At 42.4% G+C, this 27611-nt stretch overlaps 1 protein-coding gene across 1 annotated transcript in view; it reads left to right on the forward strand.

Moving 5' to 3' along the window:
- CLTCL1 (clathrin heavy chain like 1) overlaps window positions 1–27104 on the forward strand; it is a 290219-nt gene extending 263115 nt beyond the window's left edge. Inside the window, exons 29-32 of the mRNA XM_073629124.1 lie at window positions 2599–2769; window positions 3535–3756; window positions 14881–14956; window positions 23361–27104. Coding sequence (XP_073485225.1) covers window positions 2599–2769; window positions 3535–3756; window positions 14881–14956; window positions 23361–23497 — 606 coding nt within the window. The 3' untranslated portion in view covers window positions 23498–27104. The remainder of the gene's footprint in view (window positions 1–2598; window positions 2770–3534; window positions 3757–14880; window positions 14957–23360) is intronic.
- Window positions 27105–27611: the final 507 nt, after the last annotated feature.

The following is a 27611-nucleotide window of genomic DNA, read 5'->3' on the forward strand; positions in this document are numbered from 1 at the left end:
TGCTAGTTCACCAAAACGCTACCAAAAAAACTGTTAGCGATCGCAGGGATCAGGCCTGACTCTGCGAACGCTGCAGTTATGGGTTTAGTGTTTTGTAAGTGTCAGTGATCGATCGATACCGCACTTGGGTGGGCTGGGCTGGGTCGGGCGGAGGGGCAAAATGCAGGTGCTAGCAGGTATCTGCGCTGATCCCGCTAACACTGCGTTTTTGGGAACCCTAAACTGCTGGGGACGCTAGTATAGATCTGATCGGATCAGATATTGATCCGTTCAGATACTATACCACTAAGGGAGGCGTATGCTGCGTGCGTGGGTGTTAGCGGTACTGGCGCTAACCTGACGCTGCCTGGGGCGACGCATATCACCGCCGGGCCATCAGGGGGCTAAACCTTTATTCGATAATAAACAGCGGGTGCCCTGACACTATAAAAAATAAACGAACTAACCAGCGTCACCCGTAACAGTTATACGGTGATCACTGGTGAAAGGGTTAACTAGGGGGCAATCAGGGGGTTAAAACATTTATTAGATAGTATATGGGGTCCCTGTCGCTATAAAACGCTGACGGTGAACCTAAATATTTACCTCCCTAACTAGCGTCACCAGCGACACTAATACAGCGATCAGAAAAATGATCGCCTGGCGACAGGGGGTGATCAAGGGGTTAAAACTTTATTAGGGGGGTATCCTAGACCTAAAGGGGGCTAACACTGCCTTACCATACTAACTGTCACAAACTGACACATGCAGTAATCAGAAAAAAAAAACTGCTTGGTGTCAGTGTGACGGGGGGGAGGGGGGAGATTGGGGGTGTTTTGTGTGCCTGGCATGTTCTACTGTGTGTGTGTGTGTGTGTTGTGCACTCACATTACAGTCTTCTCTCCTCGGCGCCGGAACGGAAAATGCTGAGCCGAGAAGAGAAGACATCATTTCCTTTGCTGCTGTTTACCATACAGCAGCATAGAAATGATTTCATTGGCCGGCGGCGATCGCGAGGGGGGTGCCACGAATGGATGGCCTCCCCCTCACCTCCGATCGCCGCTGGACAAAAGCCGACCACCTCGGGCACCCGGGTACGGGTACGTGATTCTGCCTGCCCGTGCCATTCTGCCGATGTATATCATCGTGAGGCGGTCGGCAAGTGGTTAAAAATAACAGTGCTCTGTTTTCATTATAGACTGACATATGGGCAAAAATGGAAAAAAAAAATTCTATTTTTTTTTTTTAATGTGTGTGTTTTTTTTTTTTTTGTTTGTTTTTTTTATAGTGGAACTGTATTTGACTAAATGTGACAGTGTTCTTCTGCAGGTGTTCAATGGAGCTTTCAGATTGCATATTGTTGGCTATGTCAGAGCTGGCATAATGATCGCATAATCTGGGAACACTCTGGTTCCCCAGTCAGCGGGTAGGGCCCCCAGTTGTCATTGATACCCAGTATTGAGGGCAAGCAGACCTGCAAAGTTTCAGCTGCTTGTCCTTTAAAGGGGATCAAGTATACTAACATATGTGTGCCAAGGAACACTAACATAAGGCAAGAGTTAATTTTGACATTGTATCCCATTATCATAACTATGGAAAACAAGATCTTTATGTTAATGTACCCAGCAAAACAAGCTGGTAGACCAAGTCTGATTACTACTTGTGATGAAGATCTTAAATGCCTTAAGGATTTTAGGACTTCGTACATGTGAAATTCTATTGTTTAAACAGAACTTCAAGCAGATGTGAATGACAAAAATGAATGCAGTAAGGGATTTATTAATCATTTAATTGTAGCTTTTTTATTGGAGCCAGGTGAACAATAAACACTTTTTTTTTTTTTTTTATTGGTGTCAACCTCTTGCAACCTCCTATAAAACAGCCTACAGATAGGGGAGAGAGGGGCAGCACCGGGAGCAAGTCAGGTGTGTAACAAATGTGCTGACAAGGAACATGCTGATGGTAGCAGAAAGCAAAATGAGCAGAAGACTTTATGAATTCATTGCTGCTCCTTCAATATCCAGTCAGCAAGCTAGGGTTACAGAGAGGACACCACTGTATTCTTTCAATAGTTTATATCGCTAACATTGAAAGTGGTTTCATCCACTTGTCTGTACAGTGTGGCAGGGTTGTGTAAATCTCAGGAATAGATGAAAAGGAATTCAAATACTTGGGCAGGTAAAACAGATCTCCCCATATATTATATTTTAGCTGATTGACTAGAGTTCAGCTTTAAAGAGATAAGATGTGAAAAAATTGAAGTGCTTAAAAGTGCAGCCACACTGCCATCATATGTATATTGTTGAGGGATGCAATCTGTACAGCATGCTGGACATTTCCTCTGTCAAATTGTAAAGCAAAAAATAATCCTCTTGGAAAAACTAACATCCTAATTATTATAATCCTTTTCTTTGTGGCTTTGACATTTGTGTCAGCACATTGGTACATTAATACAAAGTTACAGCGTTCTGCATTGGAATTGGATATTTTCTGATACCACCCTTGAGCCATTCTTTGGTTTCAGAAATCAGTTGTGTAAAAAATCAGAATGCACTAAATACTAAAGACTGAAGATATGCTCCTTTTGAAAGCTAAAGCTAAACACTTGTCTGTCCATAGGGATTAAGAGCATCTATTGATGCTTATGATAACTTTGATAACATCAGCTTGGCACAGCGTCTGGAAAAACACGAGCTAATTGAGTTTCGTCGAATCGCAGCCTATCTATACAAGGGTAATAACCGCTGGAAGCAGAGTGTGGAGCTATGCAAAAAGGACCGCTTGTACAAGGTAAGATAATAAGGATTTTAGATCATATTGAACAGATTAAAAACACTCGTCCATGTAAGTACTGAAATAGATTTTTAGCCATAGTCCTTAACATAGCTATAAAGTGGTATCTTTGTTGCTTGCCGGTATTATACTATACATGTAGATTGTTACTACTGTATATATTGTAGTTCTAGATTATAGCAATAAATCGGTGAAAATTGATTTTTATTTACAGAACCCTCCCCCCCCACCGTGTTTTCTTTGGTATACAACTGCCTGCATAGATTTAAAGTAATGAGTATGCTTTTATTGGTTCAGGGTTTTGACTTCCTGAACTGGGTTTTTTTGTATTTATTTTTTTAATCGAATCAAGTTTTATTGAAACAATGCATAACAAAATAACACAAAAACAGTACACGTTCCAGAGTAATTATAACACAAATACAGTGGAATAGTCTTAAAGTTCCATGTACCCCAACACGCCACAGCTCCCAATCTAAACAAGTCATGGTCATTACAGCAATGGCTAATATCATCTCAGGTATACAGTGTTGGGCTTAACACTAACGTTAATAACTAAGTACTAATACCTCAAAGCAGTAAGCGGTTCAGGACCAATTCCACTGGAGAGAGCCCTGGGGTATCTAGCCATTGGGCCCACAATATGTAGAATTTACTTGCACATCCTCTGTATGCCTGAGTATCATCTCTATGGGCCTAGAAAAGGGCCCTACCTGAGCTGGGTTTTCACTTGTCAACTTCTACATGTATGTCTCTTCACAGGATGCCATGTTGTATGCTGCAGAGTCAAAAGACATTGAGCTAGCAGAGAAGCTGCTACAATGGTTTCTGGAGGAGGGAAAATGTGAATGCTTTGCAGCCACTCTCTTCACTTGCTATGATCTTCTGCATCCAGACATTGTATTAGAGCTGGCCTGGAGGCACAACATTATGGACTTTGCCATGCCTTACTTTATTCAGGTCATGCGAGAGTACTTGTCCAAGGTGTGTATAATCTATACAATGATATGCAGTCTAACCAATAAAATAATAGCTTTAGAAACTGTACATGAAATTTAGTGGGACATCTTCTGATCTTATTTATAGAGTGAGGTATGGTGCACTGATTGCCTTGAGCTTGGTTGTAGATATATCCTCAACACTTGCATTATTTTGTTTTTAAACAAAAGTCAAACTTTTCTGGGAAAATATTGAAGCTTCTTTCCTGTGTGTGTGTGGAAAAGGGTTACAAGCTTATTGGTATGTCACCATTTGGAAGATTTCCCATCACTTTCTGTCTCTCTGTCAGGGTGTCAGACAGGTTAGGAATGACGGAAGGGTAAGCACATGTTTTAAAGGTTTAAAAGCACCAAGGAGAAAGGGAGAGATTCCAATAAGGAACTGACTGCTCTAGGTTTCAACAAAATGGCGGCCTCCAGAAAGAAGAAACGGGAGCAATGCTGGTGGCAGTTTACAGCACAAGATAATGTCGGTAGCATAACTATTAATGTGCAATGTATGTTCTTTTGTTAAAGAACATTAATTGTTCTAAAACTGTTATAGGTAAAGTTCTGCTTTAATGGGTGTGTTCAATAAAGACATGATAAATTAGAATTGTTTGTCTGTTATCCCATTTTCACTCCTTACAGTTGCAATGCAACAGTCTGGCAGCCGATTTGGCCCTTGGACCACCCTGTGCATCTGACCTGCAAGTCCAGTCTCTCCCTGGAATGGATGAGTTCCAACCGGGTGTTTGTGTGACTTAGATGAGGATCAGATTACATTTTATGGAAGAATATCACAGAAAAGTAGTAAATTCCAAGAGGTTCACATGATTTTTCTTGCCACTATATGTACAGAGAACACAAACCTATCTTTGATGACCCAGTTTTCTTAGAACAGTTGCATCTGATGCCCCGAGGCTTATGGTTTTGTGTTGATGTTTTTTAGAAAATGCACTTTGCCAAATTGTCTCTTATCTCTGTGCATATGCGCAGGATTTTGTGGTTAAAAGCCTGATCTGCAGGACCTGCTTATAAGAGACACCTGTTTGGGGAATCCCTTGATAAATGCAGAAATGAAGTCACTGCTGGAAATGTGCTTTAACCCCACAAGAAAAAAACCTAAAGTCAGCCATACATGGATCAAAGTTCAGCAGGTACTGGATGAATTTCAATCCATGTATGGGCACCCTGGATGTACACAAGTCGATCCATCGATTGACTTTTGTACAACCAGCCTGTCAGGTATTTCCTGAATGATTAGTGCCACGGGCTATAAGCTGGCAACCCTAATCACTGTATTCTGCCGGCAGGGAAGGCTCTCTGCACGGAGAACACAATAGCTCTGCGGGAGGGATCCCCCCCCCCAATCAACACTAAATGTGTTGATGGTGGAATCAAGCTTTTTCCCTCCCACCTGTACTGTAAGGAAAGAAAATTGCATAATCTGAGCTGCTTTGGGCTGGCCATACACCACGGATTGCAGGAAAGAAATTTGCTTAATTCCCCCATCAACAGAGACAGTGTTGATGCGGGAATCCCTTCTGCCAAGCCATGGTCTTCTCCTGGTGTGGGAAGATCATGATTATTGCTAATGGCCATAGCAACCGCTAGCATTAATCGGTAAAACCCGGCATGCCGATTGTAACCAAATTGATCGATCGATCAACTTGGTACATTCAGCCTGCCCATACACTGTTCGAATCTCGGCCGGTTCAGTTGAACCGGCCGACATTATTATCGTGTATGGCCTGCCTTAGTCTCCTACTGCTGCTACCTCTACTCAGCAAAAGAGATCTCTTCACGCTACACAGATTTCAACCTCCAAGCTAAGAACCAAATCCACAGGCTTTCCCAGAAGCCCTCCTCGCAATGGAGGGGTGCTCCCAGCCCTCGTTCCAAAGCTGCAAGATCTGTCATTGCTTTATTTCAATTAAGGTGAAATTGTGCATCAGTAGACACACAAGATGCCTATCTATACATTACCATCTTCCCTTCACATCAGAACTCTCCGCATTTTGATGTGGGAGACCAACAATTCCAATTTGTAGCACTACTGTTCCAGCTCTTCTTTGCACCCTGAGTTTTCACAAATGTGATTGCCCCACTTGTTACTCTTTTGTGGATCACCTTCTACCTGGGCGAACTTCTACAAAATGACTCCTCAGCCACAACCTTGTCAACCAATATCCAAAGGACGACTCAGTTCCTTCAAACATTTGACTGTCTAATCAGCTTTATAAAGTTTGGAGTACCTGGGCCTGATCTTCGACACAGCCCAAGCCAAGAAAATTTCCTTCCTCCGGAAAAATTGCCTCCTAAAGGTCCCACTAGCAGACCCTGAGAGCCAAGAGGCATCCCTTTGATTTTGCATTAGGGCTCTGGACCTATTGGTAGGTTTGAATTCCTTTTGCTCAGTTTCACTCCAGGTCACTCCAACTCCTACAGCCCCACATCATGGATCAAACATATCTCCATGCTCTATATCCAGTGTCTCCAAACTTTCTAAACATAGGGCCGGTTTACTGTTCTTCAGACTTTAGGGGGGCCGCACTGTGGCCATCGGGAATGGAAAAGTTTGCTGGCATCAGTGGGAGTAAACCGTGCCCCATCTTTGGTATTGGGGGAGGAATAATGCCCTATTATTGGTGTCGGTGGGAGAAATAGTACCCCATTTTTGGTGTCAGAGGGCAAAATAGTGTCTCATATCAGTGGGATGAATAATGCCTCAAGGGCCGGATAAAGGCAGGCAATCGGCCACATCTGGCCCCCAGGTCGTAGTTTGGAGACTCCTTCTCTACATCGTCTTTTGCATCTATTCAGCCAGACAAATCTCTGCTTAGCCTGATAGATCTCCAACCAGACTACAGACTTGGTGAGGAGATTGCCACTCCTTACTGGTTTAGGTGACCTGGTCCTCAGAGTAGTCAAAAGTCTCCAACAGTCTAAAACTTAGAGCCATCAAATTAACTGTACCAACACTGGACCTCCTTTCTGCAAGGTCACCCAATCAGTGTACAGTTTGATAATGCCACAGCAGTGGCCTACATAAATCTTCAGAAGTCGAGTGACCCTAAGTGAAAAAAACTTGATACTCTGCCGGAAAATCACATTCCAGCCTTCTCTGCTATCCACATCCCTGGCGTGCACAACTGGCAAGAGAACTTTCTAATCCACCCATGTCTACTCTAGGGGGAGTGGTCTCTGCACCCCAAGATCTTCCAGAATCTCTGTCAAAGATGGAGGACACCGGTGGACATCTTGGCCTCCAGGTTCAACAACAAACTGAACATATTTGTACCTATAGCCAGGGATCCTCTGGCTTTCACAGTAAATGCCCTTGTGAAACCTTGGACTTCATTCAGCGGATATATGCCTTTCCACCAATTTATTTTATTTTTTTTTTTTTTTTTAATTCTCTCTAGCCTGCTACACATGATGGAGAAAGAAATGGTTCTAGTGTTCCTCATTGCACTGAATTGATGCAGAAGGCTGTGATACATACAGACTCCTAGCAGATGAGACTTGGCCCCTTCCAAACAGACCAGACTTGCTGGTGCAGGACACCCTAATTCTCCCTACTTCTCGGTCTCTTTGATGGAATAGCTGTTAAAACCCAGGTCCTGGGGAATAGGGGTATTTCTGACTCAGTGAGGACAGGAAGCGGAGTCACAGGGAATACTCTGTTGTTCGTTATTTTGAGTTTTCTGCAGTCTGGCCTGGACCAGCGTCTAGCCCTGTGTACCCTTAAGAGAAATGTTTCTGCTTCATCCATTTTCTTCCAGAAACCTCTCGCTTAAAAATTCATAATCAAGACTTTTCTTCTTGTGATCTCTGTACTTCAGAAAACTCCCTGGAAGACTCCACATGCGGATATCCCCCTGGAAGACCTCACGTGCAAGGTTGCCTTCCTGGTGACCTTTATGTCTGTTAGGCACCTTCTTAGGTTGAAGCTCTTTCTAGTAAAAAAACTTTTTTGTTTTGCACAGGGAGAAGGTGGTCTTGAGAAGAACCACCACGAAATGTTCCCTACACTACTTGGATGTTTTCAGAGCTGTCATGGGCTACCTGGCAGCCTCAGCTTCTGTTTGCAAAACTGAGTACCGTTTTGTCTCGCCTGCAGGCCCTTGTAGACTACATCCAGCCTTCCGCTCCACCATTACCAGGCGGAGCAGACAACTTATTTTGAGGGCCTATGTCCTTAACTACTTCCCATCCAGGCCAATTCTGACATTTCTCTCCTACATGTAAAATGCATCATTTTTTTGCTAGAAAATTACATAGAACCCCCAAACATTATATATATATATATATATATATATATATATATATATATATATGTTTGTTTTTAGCAAAGACCCTAAAGAATACAATGTTGGTGGTCGCAACTTTTTATCTCGCACGGTATTTGCGCAGCAATTTTTTTCGAACAAAAACGGTTTCATGCTAAAAAAAAAAAAAATTAAAGTTAGCCCAATTTTTGGCATAATGTGAAAGATGAAGTTACGCCGAGTAAATAGATATCTAAAATGTCACACTTCAAAATTGCAGACGCTCATGGAATGGCGCCAAACTTCGGTACTTAAAAATCATCATAGGCAATGCTTTAATATTTTTTATGGTTACACGGTTTTTGGTTACATGTTTTGCGTTAGATGTCTAGGGCTAGAATTATTGCTCTCGCGTATTCTAACGATACTTCACGTGTGGTTTGAACACTCTTTTCATATGTGGGCGGGACTTACGTATGCGTTCGCTTCTGCGTGCGAGCACACAGGGACAGGGGCTCTTTACATTTTTTTATTGTTAATTTTACTTTTCTTTTTTTAGTTGACACTTTAAAAAAAAAGTTTTGATCACTTTTATTCCCATTGCAAGGAATGTAAACATCACTTGTAATAGGAATATGGCATGGTCCTCTTTGCAGTGAGATATGGGGTCAATAGGACCCCACATCTCACCTCTAGGCTTGGAAGCCTGAAATAAAAAAATAAATAAATAAAACGATCTCTGCTTCCCAGCCGAGGCGGCGCCGGAAATCTCTATGATCACCATTCGGGGCCGGCGGATCCTGTCTCTGACTCCGAGTCAGTAGAAGCACCGTAGGGAGGCAGGAGGGGGGTGTCCCCTCTCGCCACCTGTAAGAACGATCAAGCGACGGAACAGCCACTATGATTGTTCCTATGGTGTAGGATATCTCCGGCTGAAAAAGACGATATTTGAATGATGCCTGTAGCTGCAGGCATCATTCAGATATAACCCCACAAAGTCAAGGACGTCATATGACGTACCTTGGGCGGGAGGTAGTTAAAGAGTAAATCTACTTTTGTTAAAAAAAACAATCCCTTGTTGGTGATCAGTGTACATTGCAAGGATTTTAACAAACTTAATTGCAGATTCCTACCTGTTTCTGCTCTGAAGAAAATGGTTTGTTCCATTTTGTGTCTTTGATTAGTGATTCTGAATAGGCGTTACTAATTCATTTTAATCAGCTGATTTTCAGGGTTCTGATGAGAAAAGCTGTAGTGTCTGCATCTCTTTAGAAGTGATTAGCTCTTTGGTAGCATCTCATCCAAATACAAAATTTCTGTTGCAGAGGATGCCCAAGGCCTGACTTGAATCTTAAGCCTCATACACAGCTCAGGTCAGAGCTGCTGTACTAACAATCTGATGTTAGTACATCAATCTCCCCTGCTGTGCTATTGTGCTCCGACAGGGGGAAGGCCCCCCTGCCAGAACACTCCGGTCAGCAGACCTTTATCTGTCAAGGCCAGCTTCTGGCGGACCGGCCACCATACACACGGACCGAATGTCGGCTGTTTCCATTGACCTGGCCAATGCTGGCCAACATTCGACCTGTGTGTACTAGGATTTAGTGCAGAGTTCTTCACCCAAGCAGCATTGCTGGGATTGTTTTATACCAGCTGTGTATAGAACGCTTTCAAGTTGCCATATTGCATTGAATTTTACAGAAAAGGGCAGTGCTGCGGTTTGTAAAGGAAAGTTATTTTTTAATAACATTAAATTACAATATTGCTTGTGTTGTAAATACTATATATTTTTTATATTTGCTGTATTTTTTCCCCACAAAAGTGGAGTTACCCTTTAAGGAATGGATGCCTCATTTCCCTATGGAAACCCATTCTACCAGGTATGTTGGGGTGTCTTGTGCTTTCCACCATCAAGCATTTATATCCCAGATGTGCAAGGACGCCACCTGGTCCTCTGTTCACACGTTCTCCAGGTTCTACCAAGGGGATGTAAAGGCCTTGACTGATGTGAGCTTCAGCCGCAAGGTGCTTCAAGCTGTCAGACAAATGTGTTCAGATTCCTTAACCCTTGTTTTTGTGGACTTGTTGGCAGTTCTGTTTGCTATGTTGTTGTCCACCTCTCAGTTTAATGCTTGGGGAGGCTCCATGGCCTAGCATTACAAGTTATGTGGCCTGTTCTGAACAGTCATGATAATAGGAATTTTTACTTACCTACAAATGCCTTATTCCAGGAGTACAGTACAGGTCACAGATCATCCCTGTCTTCTGTGGTCACTTCTTATTGCTTGCATAAAAACTGGAGTCTCTTTCAGTGGGTGGATTTATATGAGCATGCAGTAGGGTTTGCAAAGGTTTTTTGTCCGTGTCCAGTCACTTAAATGTAACTATATAACCCATGGTCTATGAATACAAGTTCTGTGTCTTGATAATGAATTTACAGTAATGTCAAAATTCCTATTTTCTTTATCATTCGTTAAGGAACAAAAAATTCTAAGACCGTTCTAAAGCAGTCCAGCGGACAGGCAGTCAACAGAAACGGCACGAGCAGGCCCACATAACAAAAACAAGGAAACTGGAGGTTGTCTGCAGCTCAAACGGCTGTCTAAAGGGCCTTATGTCCAAAGCTGGCACCAGAAGAGACCTAAACATCTATCCGGTCAGACTTGGAAAGAGTGTTAACAGAAAGCCAAGTGGCAGCCTTGCAAATCTGGGAAATGGTTGCTGGATGCAAAAAAATAAAATAAAAACAGGAGGCGGCACTCACAGATCAGAGTTGGCTTTAACTGAAAATGGTGGATGAGAAGCTGGTTCCCCTTTTTGGGGACCATCAGGAGTGCAAAGGGGTGGAAGAACAATGTCCTGCTAGAGGCTAAAATTTCTTTTAGAAGGAAGGAGGCTTACCCTTGCCCTTGTGCAAGACCAGAAAAGATTTTTTATAGGAGAAGGCTGTCAGCGCAGAGGTGAAGAAACACGACCTTGTGGATGAATGAAAAGGGGAATATCCCCAATAGGTTGAAAAAAATGATTTTTGAAGTGCCTAAAAAACCAAGTTCAAATCTCCCCGATTCACAGGTGTTTGAACAAAGGGAACTATGTAATAGACAGCCTACACAAAGGACTTGAATGAGCCATGCGATCTTTGGAACAAGATTGTAGATGTTGAGGTATGACCCTTGATGGTACTCATTACACCACAAAAGAACCTCTAATTGGGACTTTAAAGGGCATAACCAAGTATGAAAATAAAAAAAGCTTTGTTATACAATTTTGTACATATAAAAGATAGGTATACAAAAGTTAAAACCAACAAGGATGCGGTTGCAGCAAACAGTATGGACAATTGATTGAAACAGATAATCATAAATTTCTGTCATCCATCCAATGGTGGAGACCGATATGAAAACCCAACGCATTTCGAAATAAGCATAAGCTAATTTCTTCTTCAAGGGTACAAGATTATCCTGAAGTGTCCTTCCGTATATAGCAAGGTAATAGAACTGAGAGCGTATCATATACAAGCCATGGAAGGAAGGCTTTGCAACTGTATGCTACCAAGGATCCACCACCTGTGTGAGAGCCCAAACCCAGACGTTCCTCCTCCCGCTTGATAGTAGTCAAGGCCATGTGCTGAGCCAAGCTTGATTGTAACATGGCCAATGGAGTATGCCAACGATGAGTGATAGATATCGTAGAAGGTAGATTCCTGAGCTTTTAATATACTGGGAATTACTGCTTCAGATAGACCCCTGTCTCTCAAGACCTGGCCTTCAACAAGCATGCTGCTAAAACCTGGGATCTTGAAGCAAGGGATTAAACTGGTCCTTGAGTTAGATCTTTTTGATCTGGAAGGAAAAGCCCACACAGTGTCTGTCTGGCAAGAGTCCCCTCAGGACTTCTGCTTGGTACAGTTCCGAGCTATGGGACTGGAATACCAAAAGTGTCCAGTTTGTTGAGCCTGGGGGTTAAGAAATTCACATCCAGCATCACCCACTTGTGACACAGGTCTCGAAATACTTCCTGGTGTAGGGACCCTTTCCACGAGTCCAGCCATTGCTGGTTGAGGAAGTCCTGATTGCCAGTTGTTCATGCTTGAAATATGAATTGCTGACATATGAAGTTCTGCTCAAACTAGAATCCTTTTTACTGCTCCTGCTGTGTCAAGATTTCTGGTTATTCTCTGATGATTAATGTATGCCACTGCTGTGTTGTTTTCCAAATAAATCCAGGTAGAATAAACCTTCAACTGGTGTGTTTAGCTTTGCAGGGACAACCATCGATGGGGACAACCTCCTCCCCAGTGGTGCAGGCTTGCACCTGTTGTGATCTTTAAAGATATTGCAAATAAGGATTTCTCCAACGCCAGAGTTGGATTCCTGAGCTATCAGACCAGGAATAACACGTTTTTCAGTATCAGGCAAGTTCATTTGTCTAGAGATTGAACTGACTTGTCTCAATCCAAGCAATGGATTTGCCATTTTAGCTCTGAATGCTAGCGCGGATTTAGTTTTGGACAGCTCTTGGACTGTAGAGTCTGCGAGTAGAGTTTGAAGTTTTCCTTTTTAGAAAGAAAAATCCTGGCTTCAGCTGTGTCAGACTGTTATTGGTAACACACTTGGCAGGTGATGTGAGCTCACCCAGTAAATGGAGACAATGTTTGCACATCAATATGAGTAATATAGGGGGAAAAGGAGGGAATTGGGTGCTCAATATCCAGTAAAGGAGTTCTCCTTATTTCAAAATACAGATATAATAAAAGTAGTGGATTGCTTATAGTGTACCATCAGTACACTGCATTTTTGGGCTGGCGCAGGTGGAGGTACAGAAAGTGATGTCAGATGTGTGATATCACTTCCTGTGCAACAAGGTCCTGGCCTTTGTCAACCAGGAAGTCGTTTATTAAACACTGGCTTCCAGATGTTTCAGCTGAAGAAGGCGTATTGCAATGCTGACATTCAGGACACTAGATCTTTTTTGACATTTGGACTGTCTGCATCACATTTTTGGCCAGAACCTGGGCCAACTGTTCCCTCGGTGGGCCCACAGCAAAAGGTTGGTAATGTTGATGGGCTGGCAAGCGGGGGGGCATTTAGGAAGCATTTTTGACGTCCGCAGAGGCCAAAAAAGTCTCTCTGAATCGAATCTTTGACAGACTGGTTTGGGTTGATTCTGCGCAAAATGTTAGGATCCCAATAAAGGCATTTAAGTCCTTCAGACCCAAAATGGGGCAGATGCCCCCTATTAGTTTGAGAACTGTGAAAATGTTGGAGTACAACCCCTAGAACCTCTCTGTAGGGACAAGAGTAACAACTCATTGCTGCAAGCCATCTGTCAGAGCTGCATGGTGGTCTGCTAGTTTGTGCTGCAACACAGGCAGGTTGGACTACATGAAGCATAGAGGGGCACAGAGAAGAATTCTAGCTTGTAGCCTTCATGGAACCACTCCTCTTATGCAAGCATCTACAATTCTTTCTGGCCAGGTGTCTTCAGACGGACAAGGGAGGGGTGGTCTAGGCTTTTGCTGGGGTAAATGAGGTTTCTTACTTCCCGTAGCATCTTTTTTTAGGCTGTCCAAGCCTGTTCGCATAAGCCCTAACTGCTCCAAAGAGAGAATCATTGTGAATAGAAGTTATATTCTAGAGTTTAGAATAGACTGACACACTAACCTCAGCTATGGCAGGTTGCAGTGCAGGGCCTGCTAGTGAAACCAAGGAAAGTGCTTCCAAATATTTGTCAATGGGATCCTTAAACACCGTAGCATGCTCAACAGGAATGATCAGCGTTTTGTTAAGCCAGGACACCACCGGATCTACAGTGAGTATGGCCTTGTATATTAGTAAAGGCGTCCTCAAGCAAATATTGCTCAATGTTTTGCAAGTGTGAAAATTTCTCTGGATTTTTCCTGGAAATGAACAGAACACCTTGGGCTGGAGCATGTTCCCAAAAGGTTTTGGTGGTTTTAGGGCCTCTTTGGGAACCCAGACTATTAACAGTGTTGGAGGAAGCTGCAAGCTGCTTCTCCTTTTTTAAGGCAATGCACACAACATCACCATAGACTGCTATGGCTTTTGGTATATCAGAAAGTGATTTGGGAGCAGAGGGCATTGACATATGCTTACATTCTTTGTGTTCAGAGTTTGTAATAACATTTCAAGTTGGCCCATAAATTCTTGCATAACTCAGGGAATTTTTCCCAGGATAAGGCTGATGAGGGATCCACAGCTGACAGAGCTAAGTGACTCTGAAAAGTGTGGGAACTCAAATAAGGGACAGTGGTCCAGGCTGTCTATTAGATTTGTGCAGGCAGCTCTGGAACTGTTAGTGGTTCCTGAGCTGGACAGAATCATGCAGTGGGACAGCTCTCTTTGGCTATAGTATCTGACATGTTTCACTACTTTAACAGCGACCTTTTAAGATTATAGTACCAAAAAAAAAAAGTTGCATACTCACAAATTTGGCTGCCAAAAGCAGGAAAGGTTCAAATATCTAGTGGTAACCAGATCACTGTAGGAGGCAGCAAGGACAAACTGAAGTGGTAGCCATGTTTCTTGCAAATAGCGATTGCGAGAAGAGTCTACCTCAAACTGAAAAGACGGGAGCAAATTGTAGAAGTATGCACATGTGACACTCCACTTATTCACACTCTCTTAATTACACAGCAATTTATCTTTCTGTGGAAACTAATGGAATAAAGTGGCGCATGGTAATGGAACCTAACGGTTCCAATAAATGCAGAGTACGGTGAAAAACTTCCTGTATCCATCAATGAACAAGAAAGAAATATGTTTTTAGACTTAAATACTTCCCAGAATTCACTGCCTTGAAATATGTAAAACATTTGATTTGTCCTCCTCTCCCAGGTTGACAAGTTGCATGCTGCGGAGAGTTTAAGAAAGGAGGAGGAACAGGTGACAGAACCAACCCCTATAGTATTTGGTGAGTACCCAGTTTTCACCAGGTTTCGAATTCTCTAAAGTTTTAATGCTCCGTTCACATCTTGGCGTTCTGAATCGCCGCGATTCCACCCGTGATTCGAAATAGCGGCAAATGGCTCTGTTCATACCTTGGCATTCTGAATCGCAATTTGCCACTATTTCGAATCAAGGGGTGGAATCGCGGCGATTCCGCCCATGATTCTAAATACTGGCAAATCGTGTGACGCCCGTGCATGCCCTGTCACTTCCAATGTCTCCCCAATCGCGGCACGATTTTGCTATGATTCCCTTGGGCTACAATTGCGGTAAAATCACGCAAAAACAATCGCCGACGCCCAAAAGAAGCTCTTGTACTTCTTTGGAAGCGACAGGGAATGCACGAGCGTCCTGTGATTCTGTTTGCTTTATTTTACCGCGATTGCCACCCGACGAATCGCGGCAAAATCGCGCCGCAATTGGGTTGCCGTTGGAAGAGACCAGGAAAGCATGGGTGTCCTACGATTTGCCGCTATTTCAAATCACAGGCGGAATCGTGGCCATACCACCTGCGATTCAGAACACCAAGATGTGAACGGAGCCTCAGAGTTTGAGTGTTATCGTTTATTTGCTTGAAACCTCACTGGATACTTTTTTATACATGATATTTTGGAATGCTTGACCATATTGACTGGGATTTAATGTGCTGAACCTTATGGCTAGTGCTCTCTTTTTTTTTTTTTTTTTTTTTTTTTTTTTTTGTAGTCTAGTAATACCATCATTATTGAGCCTATTGGTCTAAATAGATTTGCACATGTTTACAAACCATTGTAGTTCTCTATCATTTGTACATGCTCAAACTTTAAACCTGTTGGAAAACTTAGGGGCTATTGTTGAAAATACTAGTTGCCTGGCTGCCGCTTTTCAGTAATATGAGTTACTACCCTGGAGCATATATGCTAATGAGGAAATAAGAGGATCAGTATAACGGCAAGGCAGCATTTTTAAAAGGTGAGGTTGACAATTGTAGCTTCCCCGTTTTGTCATGGGAGGTTTCTTTTAAAGCACATGTTTTCAGAAAACATTGAAGCCTTTTTTCCCTACTTTATTATCTAGGATTAGCTATCCTGATTTATTTTCTATATTTATTATCTTTTACTTTGTTTCAAAAAATGTTTTATCTCCATTAGCTCTGGTTCACATTGATGCTACTTTAAATCACGCTACTTCACGTGAAGTATTATTAATTATCGTGATTCTCATTTTGGCCAGATTCGTGCAGCTCTAATGTGGAGCAAGCAAATACAGTCCCTCAATCGTCCAATGCTCCTATCCAGCCAAAGCTCCTCCAGGCATGGTGGATCTCCAATTCTGCCCTGGAATTGGAAATTTTCATTTACAAACCCCGGAAGGCGGTGAAAATTGATGCTAGTCTCACAGGCTGGGGGAGGGAAGTTCTCAACTTCAAAACTATCCAGATAAGTTGGTCCCCAACTAAATAAAGGCTCCTTTTTCACATTTTTGGATGTGGGAGGTATTAGATTGTCTCTACAACACTAGATCTTCCCCCTTCTGCAAGGTCAACCAGTCAGGGTACAGTTGCACAATGCCACAACAATGGCCTATATACCATCAGGGAGGGAGGCAGGAGAAGTTGAGCTGCTTCAAGAGTGACAAGTCGGATACTGTCCTGGGCAAAAATTCACATTCAGCTTTATTGGACATCTACATACCCGGAGTGGACAACTGGCAAGAATAATTTCTAAGCCGCCCACACATAGACCTGGGGGAGTGGTCTCTGCACTTGAAGATCTTCCAAAATCTTTCTCAAAGGTGGGTGATACCAGATGTGGACATCCTGACCTGCAGGTTAAACAACAAATTGAACAGATTTCCATGGACTAGGAATGTTCTTTCCTTTGATGTATGGCTTCCTTCTGATGAAGATCCTTTCTTGACTGGTGCATGATTCTCATTGTACCAAATTAGCTCAGAAGGATGTGATACACATATATTTAGACTTCTGAAGAACGAGCCTTGGTCTCTTGCAAACCACTCAAGGCCCTCTGTTCCATCCTGCTTCTCTGTCTCCGGCTTTAAAGAATGGATGTTGAAACTTGAGTCCTAAAAGATTGGGGGGGGGTATATATGACACTTATTCCTACCTTACTCGGAGCAAGACAATCCAATTCCCACAATATTTACCATCTCATATGGTGTGGGGAGAGGAGGTTGAATCCAGGGAATACAGACACTTGTATTTTGGCCTTTCTTCAATCTGGTCTATCTGGTACTGAGTACCCTTATGTTTCTGTGTATCTGTTCTCTTCCAGAAGCCTCTTGCCTGAAAATATCTAAACAAGATTACTCATGTACAGTACTGTGCAAACATTTTAGGCAGGTGTGAAGAAATTCTGTATAGTAAGAATCCTTGTACAAATATATCTTAATTGTTTTGTTTTTATGCGTTTACAAAATGCAAAGTGAGTGAACAGAAGGAAAATGTAAATCAAATCAATATTTGGTGTGACTACCCTCTGGCTTCAATTCATACACTTGCACAAAATCAGGGATTTTGTAGGATTAGAGTCAGGGATATGATTAATCAGTTATACCAAGCAGGTATTATTAATCATCAATTTACGTACGTAGGTTGAAACACAGTCCTTAACTGAAACAGAAACAGCTGTGTTGGAGGTTTAAAACTAGGTGAGGAACAGCCAAACTCTGCTACTAAGGTGAGGTCAGTTTCATGTCGCAGGTCATACACCATGGCAGGACTGAGTCCAGCAACAAGACACAAGGTAGTTATACTGCATCAGCAACATTAATCCCAGGCAAAGATTTCAAAGCAGACTGGGGTTTCAAGATGTGCTGTTCAAGCTCTTTTGAAGAAGCACAAAGAAACAGGCAACATTGAGAACCATAGACGCAGTGGTCGGCCAAGGAAACTTAATGCTACAGATAAAAGACACATAGAAAGAGGTCCAAGCAGTGCCATCAGCACAGAACTGGCAGAAACCAGTAGGACCCAGGTACACCCATCTACTGCCCAGAGAAGTCTGGCCAGAAGTGGTCTTCATGGAAGAATTATGGCCAAAAAGCCATACCTCTGATGTGGAAACAAGGCAATGTGACTCTGCAAGAAAGTATAGGAACTGGGGTGCAGAAAGATGAAAGTAGGTGCACTGGATTTGGATTTGAAATATTTAGCTGTAGCAGAAGGCAGTTCACCAAAGGGCTGGAGAGCGGTACAATAATTATTGTCCGTGGGCAGCAATGAAGCATGGTGGAGGTTCCTTGCAAGTTTGAAGCTGCATTTCTGCAAATGGAGTTGGAGATTTAATCAGGATCAATGGTGTCCTCAATGTTGAGAAATACAGATACTTATCCATTGTGCCATACCATCAGGGAGGTGTGTGATTGGCCCCAAATTTATCCTACAGCAGGATGACCCCATGCATACAGGCATTGTCTTCAGCATAAAGAAGAACAAGGAGTCCTGGAAATGATGGTGTGGCTGCCACAGAGCCCAGATCTCAACATTGAGTCTGTATGGGATTACATGAAAAGACAGAAGAATTTGAGGCAGCCTACATCCACAGATGTTAGATGGTTAGATCTCCAAGTTGTTTGGAACAGCTTACCTGCCAAGTCCCTTCAATCAAAACCAAAGAAAATTCCCAGCTCAACTCACCAACCAGCCTGCAAACAACCAAATTATCCTAACAGTTTGTGTTAAAAATGGCTTTAGTTTGCCTAAATTTGCAAATGCATGTGTAAGCTGCAGAGCCACTTCGTGTCACCTTAGTATTATCTGCAGTCCTAACACTGTACGTTTTTGAGAGCCTCCACAGTGGAAGCACATGCATAATAATGGATAGAGGACAGGTAAGCCTGGAGGGAGCCCACCTCTCCTTAAAAGCACAGGGGCACACTGGACACCCAGCATATAGCACAATGGCAGCAAAGGTGTCCAATGCATCCCCTCACCAGTATTCCAAAAGTACAAACAAATGGCCACTGCCCCCACCTGACATTTGCAGCAAGGAGCACATGGAAGGGTGACGCATGTCAAACAAAAACCAAAGAAAATTCCCAGCTCAACTCACCAACCAGCCTGCAAGTCCCTTCAATAACTGTGTGCAAGTGTACCCAGAAGAATTAATGCTGTCTTGATGGCACAAGACAAGGGTGGTCACACCAAATATTTAATTTTGATTTCTCTTCTGTCCATGTTACTTTTCATTTACAGCATTTTTTTCACACTTGCCTAAAACTTTTGCACAGTAGTGTATATCCCCTATTTTCAACACCCTGTGTTATCTTTGCATCTCAACTTTGTGCTGTCTATACATTAGAGACATTCCATTGGAAGATCTCACTTGTAAGGTTACCTTTCTGATTTACAGTGCCTTGCAAAAGTATTCACCCCCCTTGGCATTTTTTGTTTTGTTGCCTCACAACCTGGAATTAACATGAATTGCTTGAGTATTTGCATCATTTAATTTACAGAACATGCCCACAACTTTTGAAGATGTGTTTTTTTGGTTTTTTGTTTTTTTTATTGTGAAGCAAACAACAAATAGGACAAAATAACAGAAAAAGTCAATGTGCATAACTATTCACCCCGCTAAAGTCAATACTTTGTAGAGCCACCTTTTGCGGCTATCACAGCTCCAGGTCGCATCTTACCACTGGGATTTTTGCCCATTCCTCCTTGCAAAACTGCTCCAGCTCCTTCAAGTTAGATGGTTTGCGCTTGTGAACAACAATCTTTAAGTCTAACCACAGATTTTCTATTGGATTGAGGTCTGTGCTTTGACTAAGCCATTCCAACACATTTTACATGTTTCCCCTTAAATCACTCAAGTGTTGCTTTAGCAATGTGTTTGGGGTCATTGTCCTGCTGGAAGGTGAACCTCTGTCCTAGCCTCAAATCACACACAGAACGGTACAGGTTTTGCTCATAATTATCCCTGTATTTAGCACCAACCATCTTTCCCTCAAGTCTGACCAGTTTCCCAGTCCCAACTGCTGAAAAACATCCCCACAGCATGATGCTGCCACCACTATGTTTTACTGTGGGGATGGTGTTCTTTGGGTGATGTGATGTGTTGGGTTTGCGCCAGACATAGCATTTTCTTTGATGGCCAAAAAGTTCAATTTTAGTCTCATCAGACCAGATCACTTTCCTCCATACATTTTGGGAGTTTCCCACATGCCTTTTCGCAAACTCAAAAAGTGCCATTTGGTTTTTGCTGAAAGTAATGGCTTTCTTCTGGCCACTCTGCCATAAAGCCCAACACTATGGAGCATACGGCTTATTGTAGTCCTATGTACAGATACTCCAGTCTCTGCTGTAGAACTCCTCCAGGGTTACCTTAGGTCTCTGTGCTGCCTCTCTGATGCTCTCCTTGCCCGGTCCGTGAGTTTTGATGTGCGGTCGTCTCTTGGCAGGTTTGCTGTTGTGCGATGTTCTTTCCATTTGGTTATGATAGATTTGATGGTGCTCCTAGGGATCAAAGATTTGGATTTTTTTTTTTTATAACCTAACCCTGACTTGTACTTCTCAACAACATTGTCCCTTACTTGTTTGGAGATTTCCTTGTTCTTCATGGCAGTGTTTGGTTAGTGGTGCCTCTTGCTTAGATGTTGCAGCCTCTGGGGCCTTTCAAAAAGGTGTGTATATTTAATGACAGCTCATGTGACACTTAGATTGCACACAGGTGGACATCATTTCACTTATTATGTGACTTCTGAAGGTAATTGGTTGCACCAGAGCTTTTTATGGGCTTCATAACAAAGGGGGTGAATACATACACACATGGCAATTATCAGTTTTTTATTTCTGAAAAATAGTTTTATATATATATTTTTTACTTCACCAACTTAGACTATTGTGTTCTGATCCATCACATATAATTCAGATGAAAAAAATTGAACTAAAGGCTGTAATGTAACAAAATGGGTAAAAAGCCAAGGAGGGTGAATACTTTTGCAAGGCACTTTATGTCTGTTAGCTGAGTTAACAGCTCTTTCTTGCGAAGAGCCATTTCTTGTTTTGCACATACACAAGGTAGTCTTAAGATGTAAGCCCTCTTTTTTCACATAAGGTGGTCTCCTCCTACCACCTCCAGTGAGGACATTCTCTCATTCCCTTTCTCTAAAACATGACAAAGAAATTTCTGCACACTGTCTGGATGTGGTCATGGCTGTTATGATCTTCCTAGCAGCCACAGCCTCTGTTCACAAAACAGTCCTTCTTTGCTCTACTTTTAGAGGGCTTTTTGCTCCACCAATGCCAGATAGATCAGACAACCTATTTCAAGGGCCTATGCCCTCAAGGAAAGAGTTCCTTCTTTCCACCAGGGTTGTTGGCGTCTTGGACTTTCAGCATCTGTATCCCAGATAGGCAAGGCCACCACCTGATCCTCTGTATTCACATTTCCAAAATCCAAATCAGGTGGATGTTTAGGCCTTGGCTGATGCCAGCTTCAGCTGCAAGGTGCTTTAAGTAGTTATCTGAGTGTTTTTGGGTTCTTTAACCTTTGTGTTTTTTGGCCCTGTTGGTAGTTCTGTTTACTATGTTGCCCGCCACTCAATTTTGTTGTTTGGAGACATTGAATCCTATGAAGTACTGTACGATTACCATAATGTACATTTTGACCTGGCTGTGAATTCTTGAAGTACATTACAGCAGCGGTCCCAAACCTTTTTGGCACCGGGGACAGGCTGCCTGGAAGGAAATTGTGCCAAGGACCGGGGGGGGGTCACGCGGGGGTATTCACGGGCAATGGTTGGTTTTAGCTATTCAATCATCATGGTACCCTGCTTGATTTGGTGTCAGGATGATTGAAGTGCATTATTTCTATACTACTAATTCTACTCACCATAATGCAGAATCAGTGGGAGCCCTGAGCGTGTCACTTGCCACTGTCACCTGCACCAGATGCCGAATGTCACTTGCCACGCTGCCTGCCACCATATGTGGATTGTCCCTTGCCATGCTGCCTGCCACCAGATGTGGAACGTCACCTGCCACGTTGCCTGTCACCAGATGCAGAATGTCACTTGCCACGTCACCTGCCATGCTGCCTGCCACAAGATGTGGATTGTCACTTGCCACGTTGCCTGTCACCAGATGCAGAATGTCACTTGCCACGTTGCCTGCCACCAATGCATTGGTGGCAGCACTGGTCCATTTAGCACAGAGGCAGGCCTCTGTGCAGTGGTGTGTTTCGAATGAAGGCAGGAGAGTGGTGGGGCGGGCGGTGAGAGATGTCATCTCTCTGCTCCCCACCGCACCTCCAACATTGAGGCTGACAGAACACCAGCTGTGAGGGCGGAAGAGCTGTGATGCAGGGACTGAGAGAGATGTCATTTCTGCTTGCCCGCCCGTTCGCTTCTTCCATCCACCCAGCTCTCATATGCCGACCGCTCGGCTGTCTCATGCCGCCTGCCCAGCTCTTTCGTGCTGCCCACCCGCCCAGGTGTCTCATGCCGGCTGCAGAAAGGCCATGGCCCAGTGGTTGACGACCCCTGCAGTACAGGACACAGGCCCCTCCCCTCAGTGTCCCATGGAGTGGATAGGCATAGGTATGGCCCTAGCAAGTTCTTTACAAGTGTCCAGTCACCTGAATGTAGCTGCAAATTACGTATAGTCCTATAAATACAAGTCCAGTACTCTTCTACAGGATGAGGAATTTACAATGAACTCTTTTCCTCATATTATAAGCTTTTGTACAACGTGATAGCCCTTGGTGTGATCTGGAATTGTTCTGGTGAAGATGCACACACCTTTTTATACAGTCTTTAGCACTTCTTTTTTTATTATTATTATTATTATTCTATTTGCTTTTAACAAAGTATATAGTATACAATAGTATACCCAACAGTTACAACTGTAACCACAGAAACAACACACAAAGCAGTAGATCAGCACTAGTAATCAGTACAACCCAAAAAATCATATTGTAGACATTCATCACAAAAATTACATCAGTATGGGATATACAACCAAGTATTTTTATAACCGTAACCTGTCCCCTGAATGTGCATTTGGACTCTTCAGGATAATGGCAATCGTTAGTCTAGATAAGTGATGGCGAACCTTGGCACCCCACATTTCTGATGATGCTCATGCATTCTGCAGTGTAGTTGAGCATCATTGGAAATGTAGTTCCAAAACATCTGGGGTGCCAAGGTTCGCTATCACTGCCCTAGGTAAACATGGTACTCTATCTCTAAAGGCACATGTCAAGGGTGCTAACATTAGCACTTCTTAAATGCACATTATTATCTATTATTTTTTTTTAGAGAGCCAATGTGCTAAAAAAAATAAAATAAAGTACAATACTTGATACAGGTCATAGATCAATTGTTTGTTCTCTTATCATACTAACATTTCTCCTACTTTGTCTTTTTAGGCCAGCAACTGATGCTCACAGCGGGTCCTGCTGGTGTAGTGCCACCTCAACCAGCCTTCCCTTATGGATATACAGCTCCACCAACGTTCACTCAGCCACCCCCTTCGGTCTCTCCTGGCTATGGTTTCAACATGTAACCTCTGCAGTCTCCTGACCCTTTCACTCCATACACCTGGAGGGCTGCTGTAGCCTGTTCTTCCAGGAGCTGACTGTAGTTCATCTTGGACACCTTTTATTTATTACATTTGCTCTTACTGACTTGGAAATACAGCTTTTCAGCCATTCACTACCACGATTTAGTAAAAAAAAAAAGTTTTTTCTTTGGATGAGAATGGCCTAGATCCATATTCCTTTCATGACTATTATACATGCTAACCAAGCAATCATTCTGTACTGTATACTGCTGTACACAAAACATGGCAGCTGAATATCCATGTGCAAACACTTCCTGCCTCATTAGTCCACCTTAAGTGGTTGCCATTGACAGGCATGCCATATATTTTCTTCTGTCTGCTGAAATAGCAGCAGGTGTCACATCTGAGATATATTTTCTTCACTAACACACAAGATGGCATACAGCACCCTATTTGCCACCTCTGTGCCGTGTTATTGGGGGGTTGAACTCGGCACTGGTACGCAGCCGGATTGGTTTTTAACATAGAATGAAACACTGTTTAGTGAACTTACTCCAATATGTTTAAAGCTTGTACAGTTAGCCATTTTCTTAGACTGGCATTGCTTGTGTTGCCTGTTACAATACTCGTAATATTAAATACAGTAAACATACAAACATATTGAAGTCTTAACCAGCATGTGTTTCTTTGACTAGACTGTTTTCTTAGAGGTGATTAACATTCTTTCTGTACTACCTACTCTGCAGCAATATTATAAGTGTGTGGATTCATCATCTTGTGTTTTTTGCTTTTTCAGTATTTTTTAAGTTGAAGCACCAGGGGGCGGTATACTCTTTGCACCACATTTCTTGCAAAATGTGTAGCTTCCGTTTATTCTTTTATTGAGTGTGTATTTAAAGTCCTCTATAGTGGCTATAGAATTTATGTACAGCGCATATGGAGAATAAGCAATCTGCTTCAGCCAGCCAAGTAAAGCAGAACTCTGGGGGAGGGGATGTTTTTAGCCCGCACTGCATGGGTTAACTGCTAATTTTGTCCAGGGGCACACAGAAAGACTATACTTGCCCGATCTTTCGATCCTCCAGAAAAGAGCGCTCCCTGCTGTCTGGAGCCGGTCTATGGGCATGATGACGTCAGGAACAGTCCACCACACAAGCAAGACCGCAGGGGGACAGGAGCGGCAGGTACCTGTCATGCGCTTGGAGGATCATCGGATTAGGTAATTATATCTCCGTTCTCCTTACCCCTAGGCAAAAACCAGCAGTTAACCCATGCAGTGTGGGAACAGCTCCACTGCATGTGGAAATAACATTTCCTGGAATTCATTTTTAATGCTGACTTCTTGTAAAATACTAGTTTGATCAAATACTGTCAGCACAGATCAGATGATGGAGTCATCAAGATGTACTGCAAGTTTCAGATTGTTATGACTTGATGGTTGAGCCATAGTGTGTGTTTTTGTCTGCTCTGTTCTGCTTCTGGACTGGTATATACTTTTGAAAAACAGTGCAAGATGTATGTGGGTGATATTTGATAATTTTTAGTTTAAAAAAAAAAAAAAAATCGCCATGAAAATACAGCATGTTTATCTTTGTGTTTTATCTTGCAGTTTTTAATATATCTGTTTTATCTACTGCAACTGAATGTACCTCCAAGACTTGCCATGTTGTGTACATTAACCACCTTGCACTTGGCAATATAGCACAGTATGTTTTATGCAGAGTTTTTTTATGTATGCATGCTGCCTTTTTTTTTTTTTTGGATGGTGCTGTGTAGCAAAAAATGACGTCCAGCTTTCTTCACAGAGTCACAGATAAAATTGTGTCAGTCTTTTAAAGTGCTGCTAATGTACATGTACTTTTAACTGGAGATATGTAAAACATTACTTGTAAGAGCCCCTTGCAGGTAGGAAATAATTTCAGAGGCACGGCTTAAACAGTCACAATGCTGAACAGAAGTTGTCATGCACACTCAACCAGCTTTAGCAGACAAAGTAGTGTCTTTTTATGTCTACTGATGTGCACTGCAGTGCTGGGCACTAGGAGCTAAGCTGTATCTCTGATAACCGTGTGACCGACATTGTTGTGCGATGAGACCTTTGGGCTATATGAGTAGCTCAACTGGACTGTTTTGAAAGTACTTATTTCTGTGTTCTATTGAGAAATTAGGTAAGGTCCAAATAGCCTTTGGTATTGGCCTTGCTAGGTCTCAGTTTTGCCGAAAGTTTGATAAACTCTCTGCCTGAACCAAGAGCCTCATTGAGATAAACATGAAGCTGTTTTTGAAGCAATGTTTTTTTAAGGTGATGTTTCGAAAGGAAAAATGTTTTATCCTCTTGGTTATATTCATGCAGTGTGCTGGACCAGAACAATTTTATGCTGATGTTTCTGTGGTAAAGGGACAGCCCACCGAAAAGCAGTTTATAGGATAAGTTCACCTGTGGGAACATTACATGTTCAGTGAATGCATGAACTACCAGTACCAACATCCTTTCTGGATGTCGGCCTGTAGTTCTCACTGAACTACCATGGCGATGTTGAGCGCTCTGGTAGTTCATTGATTCTTCTTGTCACTGTGAAACTTTCTGCCCGTACGATTTATGGGAAGGCAACTCACACTCAGTCTGCAGGAGTCATGCATGGCATCAGCAATCTGCTGATCACTGGTACTAAGCTTTCCAGGCTCCTACAAAAAAAAAATAGTAAACGCACATTTTTATACCTGCAAAAAAATGGGCATTTGTTATTTTTGTTAAAGGTGAACTTAAACTTTGGGAAAAAAAAAAAAAAAATATATATATATATATATATATATATATATATCTACAATTAAGTGAGTTTTGTTCAGGATATTCCAAAATGTGCAGCCAGGAGTTTTGGAAGTTCCCGTCTGTCTTTGTATGTTACAGCACATCTTTTTCCAAAATATAAAATAATAAATCCAACAGGGATAGTAGGCTCATCTGATAATGGGCAGACCTGGCAACTCCAGTTCCGAGAGATCAGTCAGGTGGTGAAAATCTACAGCATCTATTAAAAGGTGAAATATCAGTTTTGAGTGGGCTAGCTCTTTACCCCGGCAGGTTTTGTCCTGTCCAGGTTATAGTATTTGAACATCCCCAAGGATGAGACACTGTTCTTATGTGTTTTTCCTGGTATTAATAGAGGGGCATATAGTCACTGTGACACACTGTTCTCTGCATTGTTCATGTCTCTGTTAGCGATGTTTTGATATTGCAGTTTCCACGTGTGTTTTGTTCCTCCTTCTTTTTTTTTTGTGTGTGTGCGCACACCATGTTTATTAGACCATACCCTGATAACTTTCTATGCCATGACAGTGGACTGCTCTGTATGATTTATAGCTATAAATATTGCACACATCCTGAATATACTAAACCTGACATTAATTTCCAAGTGTGTTGTCTGAAAAGCCCCACCCCTGTGTATTCTCTGAACCAAATACCATAGCTGAAGATTTATGTACTGTGCCTGCCAATGTAATAATCAAAACTGGAGCATCTACAGAAACTGCTGGCAAATAGGCTATTTAAAATAACAGTGGCAAGTGTTTAGTATTCTCTGACTTCCTGATGAATAAATCATAATCACTATCTCTGCATGTGCTTCCTTCAAAAAGTAAGATTGATGATTAATGCTTAAGGAAAGAAACAAGGCCTAATTAGTTGCCTGCTGATAGAGTGCTGTTTGTCACAGAGCTCTGCTCACTCGTCCTAAACTGCAGATCTTATTCCATATTTGTACTATAGTAAGGGTTTATCCAGACTTGATAATAATAAATTAGTCTTGGTGTTTAATTTTCTTTTCTTTCATCCACATCACAGACCAGGCCTTCATTCGTTGTTTGTGACCCTAAAATCATTGCTACCGTATAGAGGCAACTTGAACCTATGCAACTGTACTTAAAGTGGTTGTAAACCTCAGACATGAAATATGAACAAAGCATATCCATCTTTAGTGTGTACTTGTCTCAAAAGCACCAAGTTTCATTTCTGTCTGTTGCTTCATTCCTCTATCCGCATGAATCACTTCTGACAAGTTTTCCTGACACCAAGAGAAAAATGGTGATGGGAGGGAGCTCCAGCTGATTGACAGCCTAA

The sequence above is a fragment of the Aquarana catesbeiana genome, linkage group LG01 (assembly GCF_042186555.1).
Source record: "Aquarana catesbeiana isolate 2022-GZ linkage group LG01, ASM4218655v1, whole genome shotgun sequence".
Classification (NCBI taxonomy): Eukaryota; Metazoa; Chordata; class Amphibia; order Anura; family Ranidae; genus Aquarana; species Aquarana catesbeiana.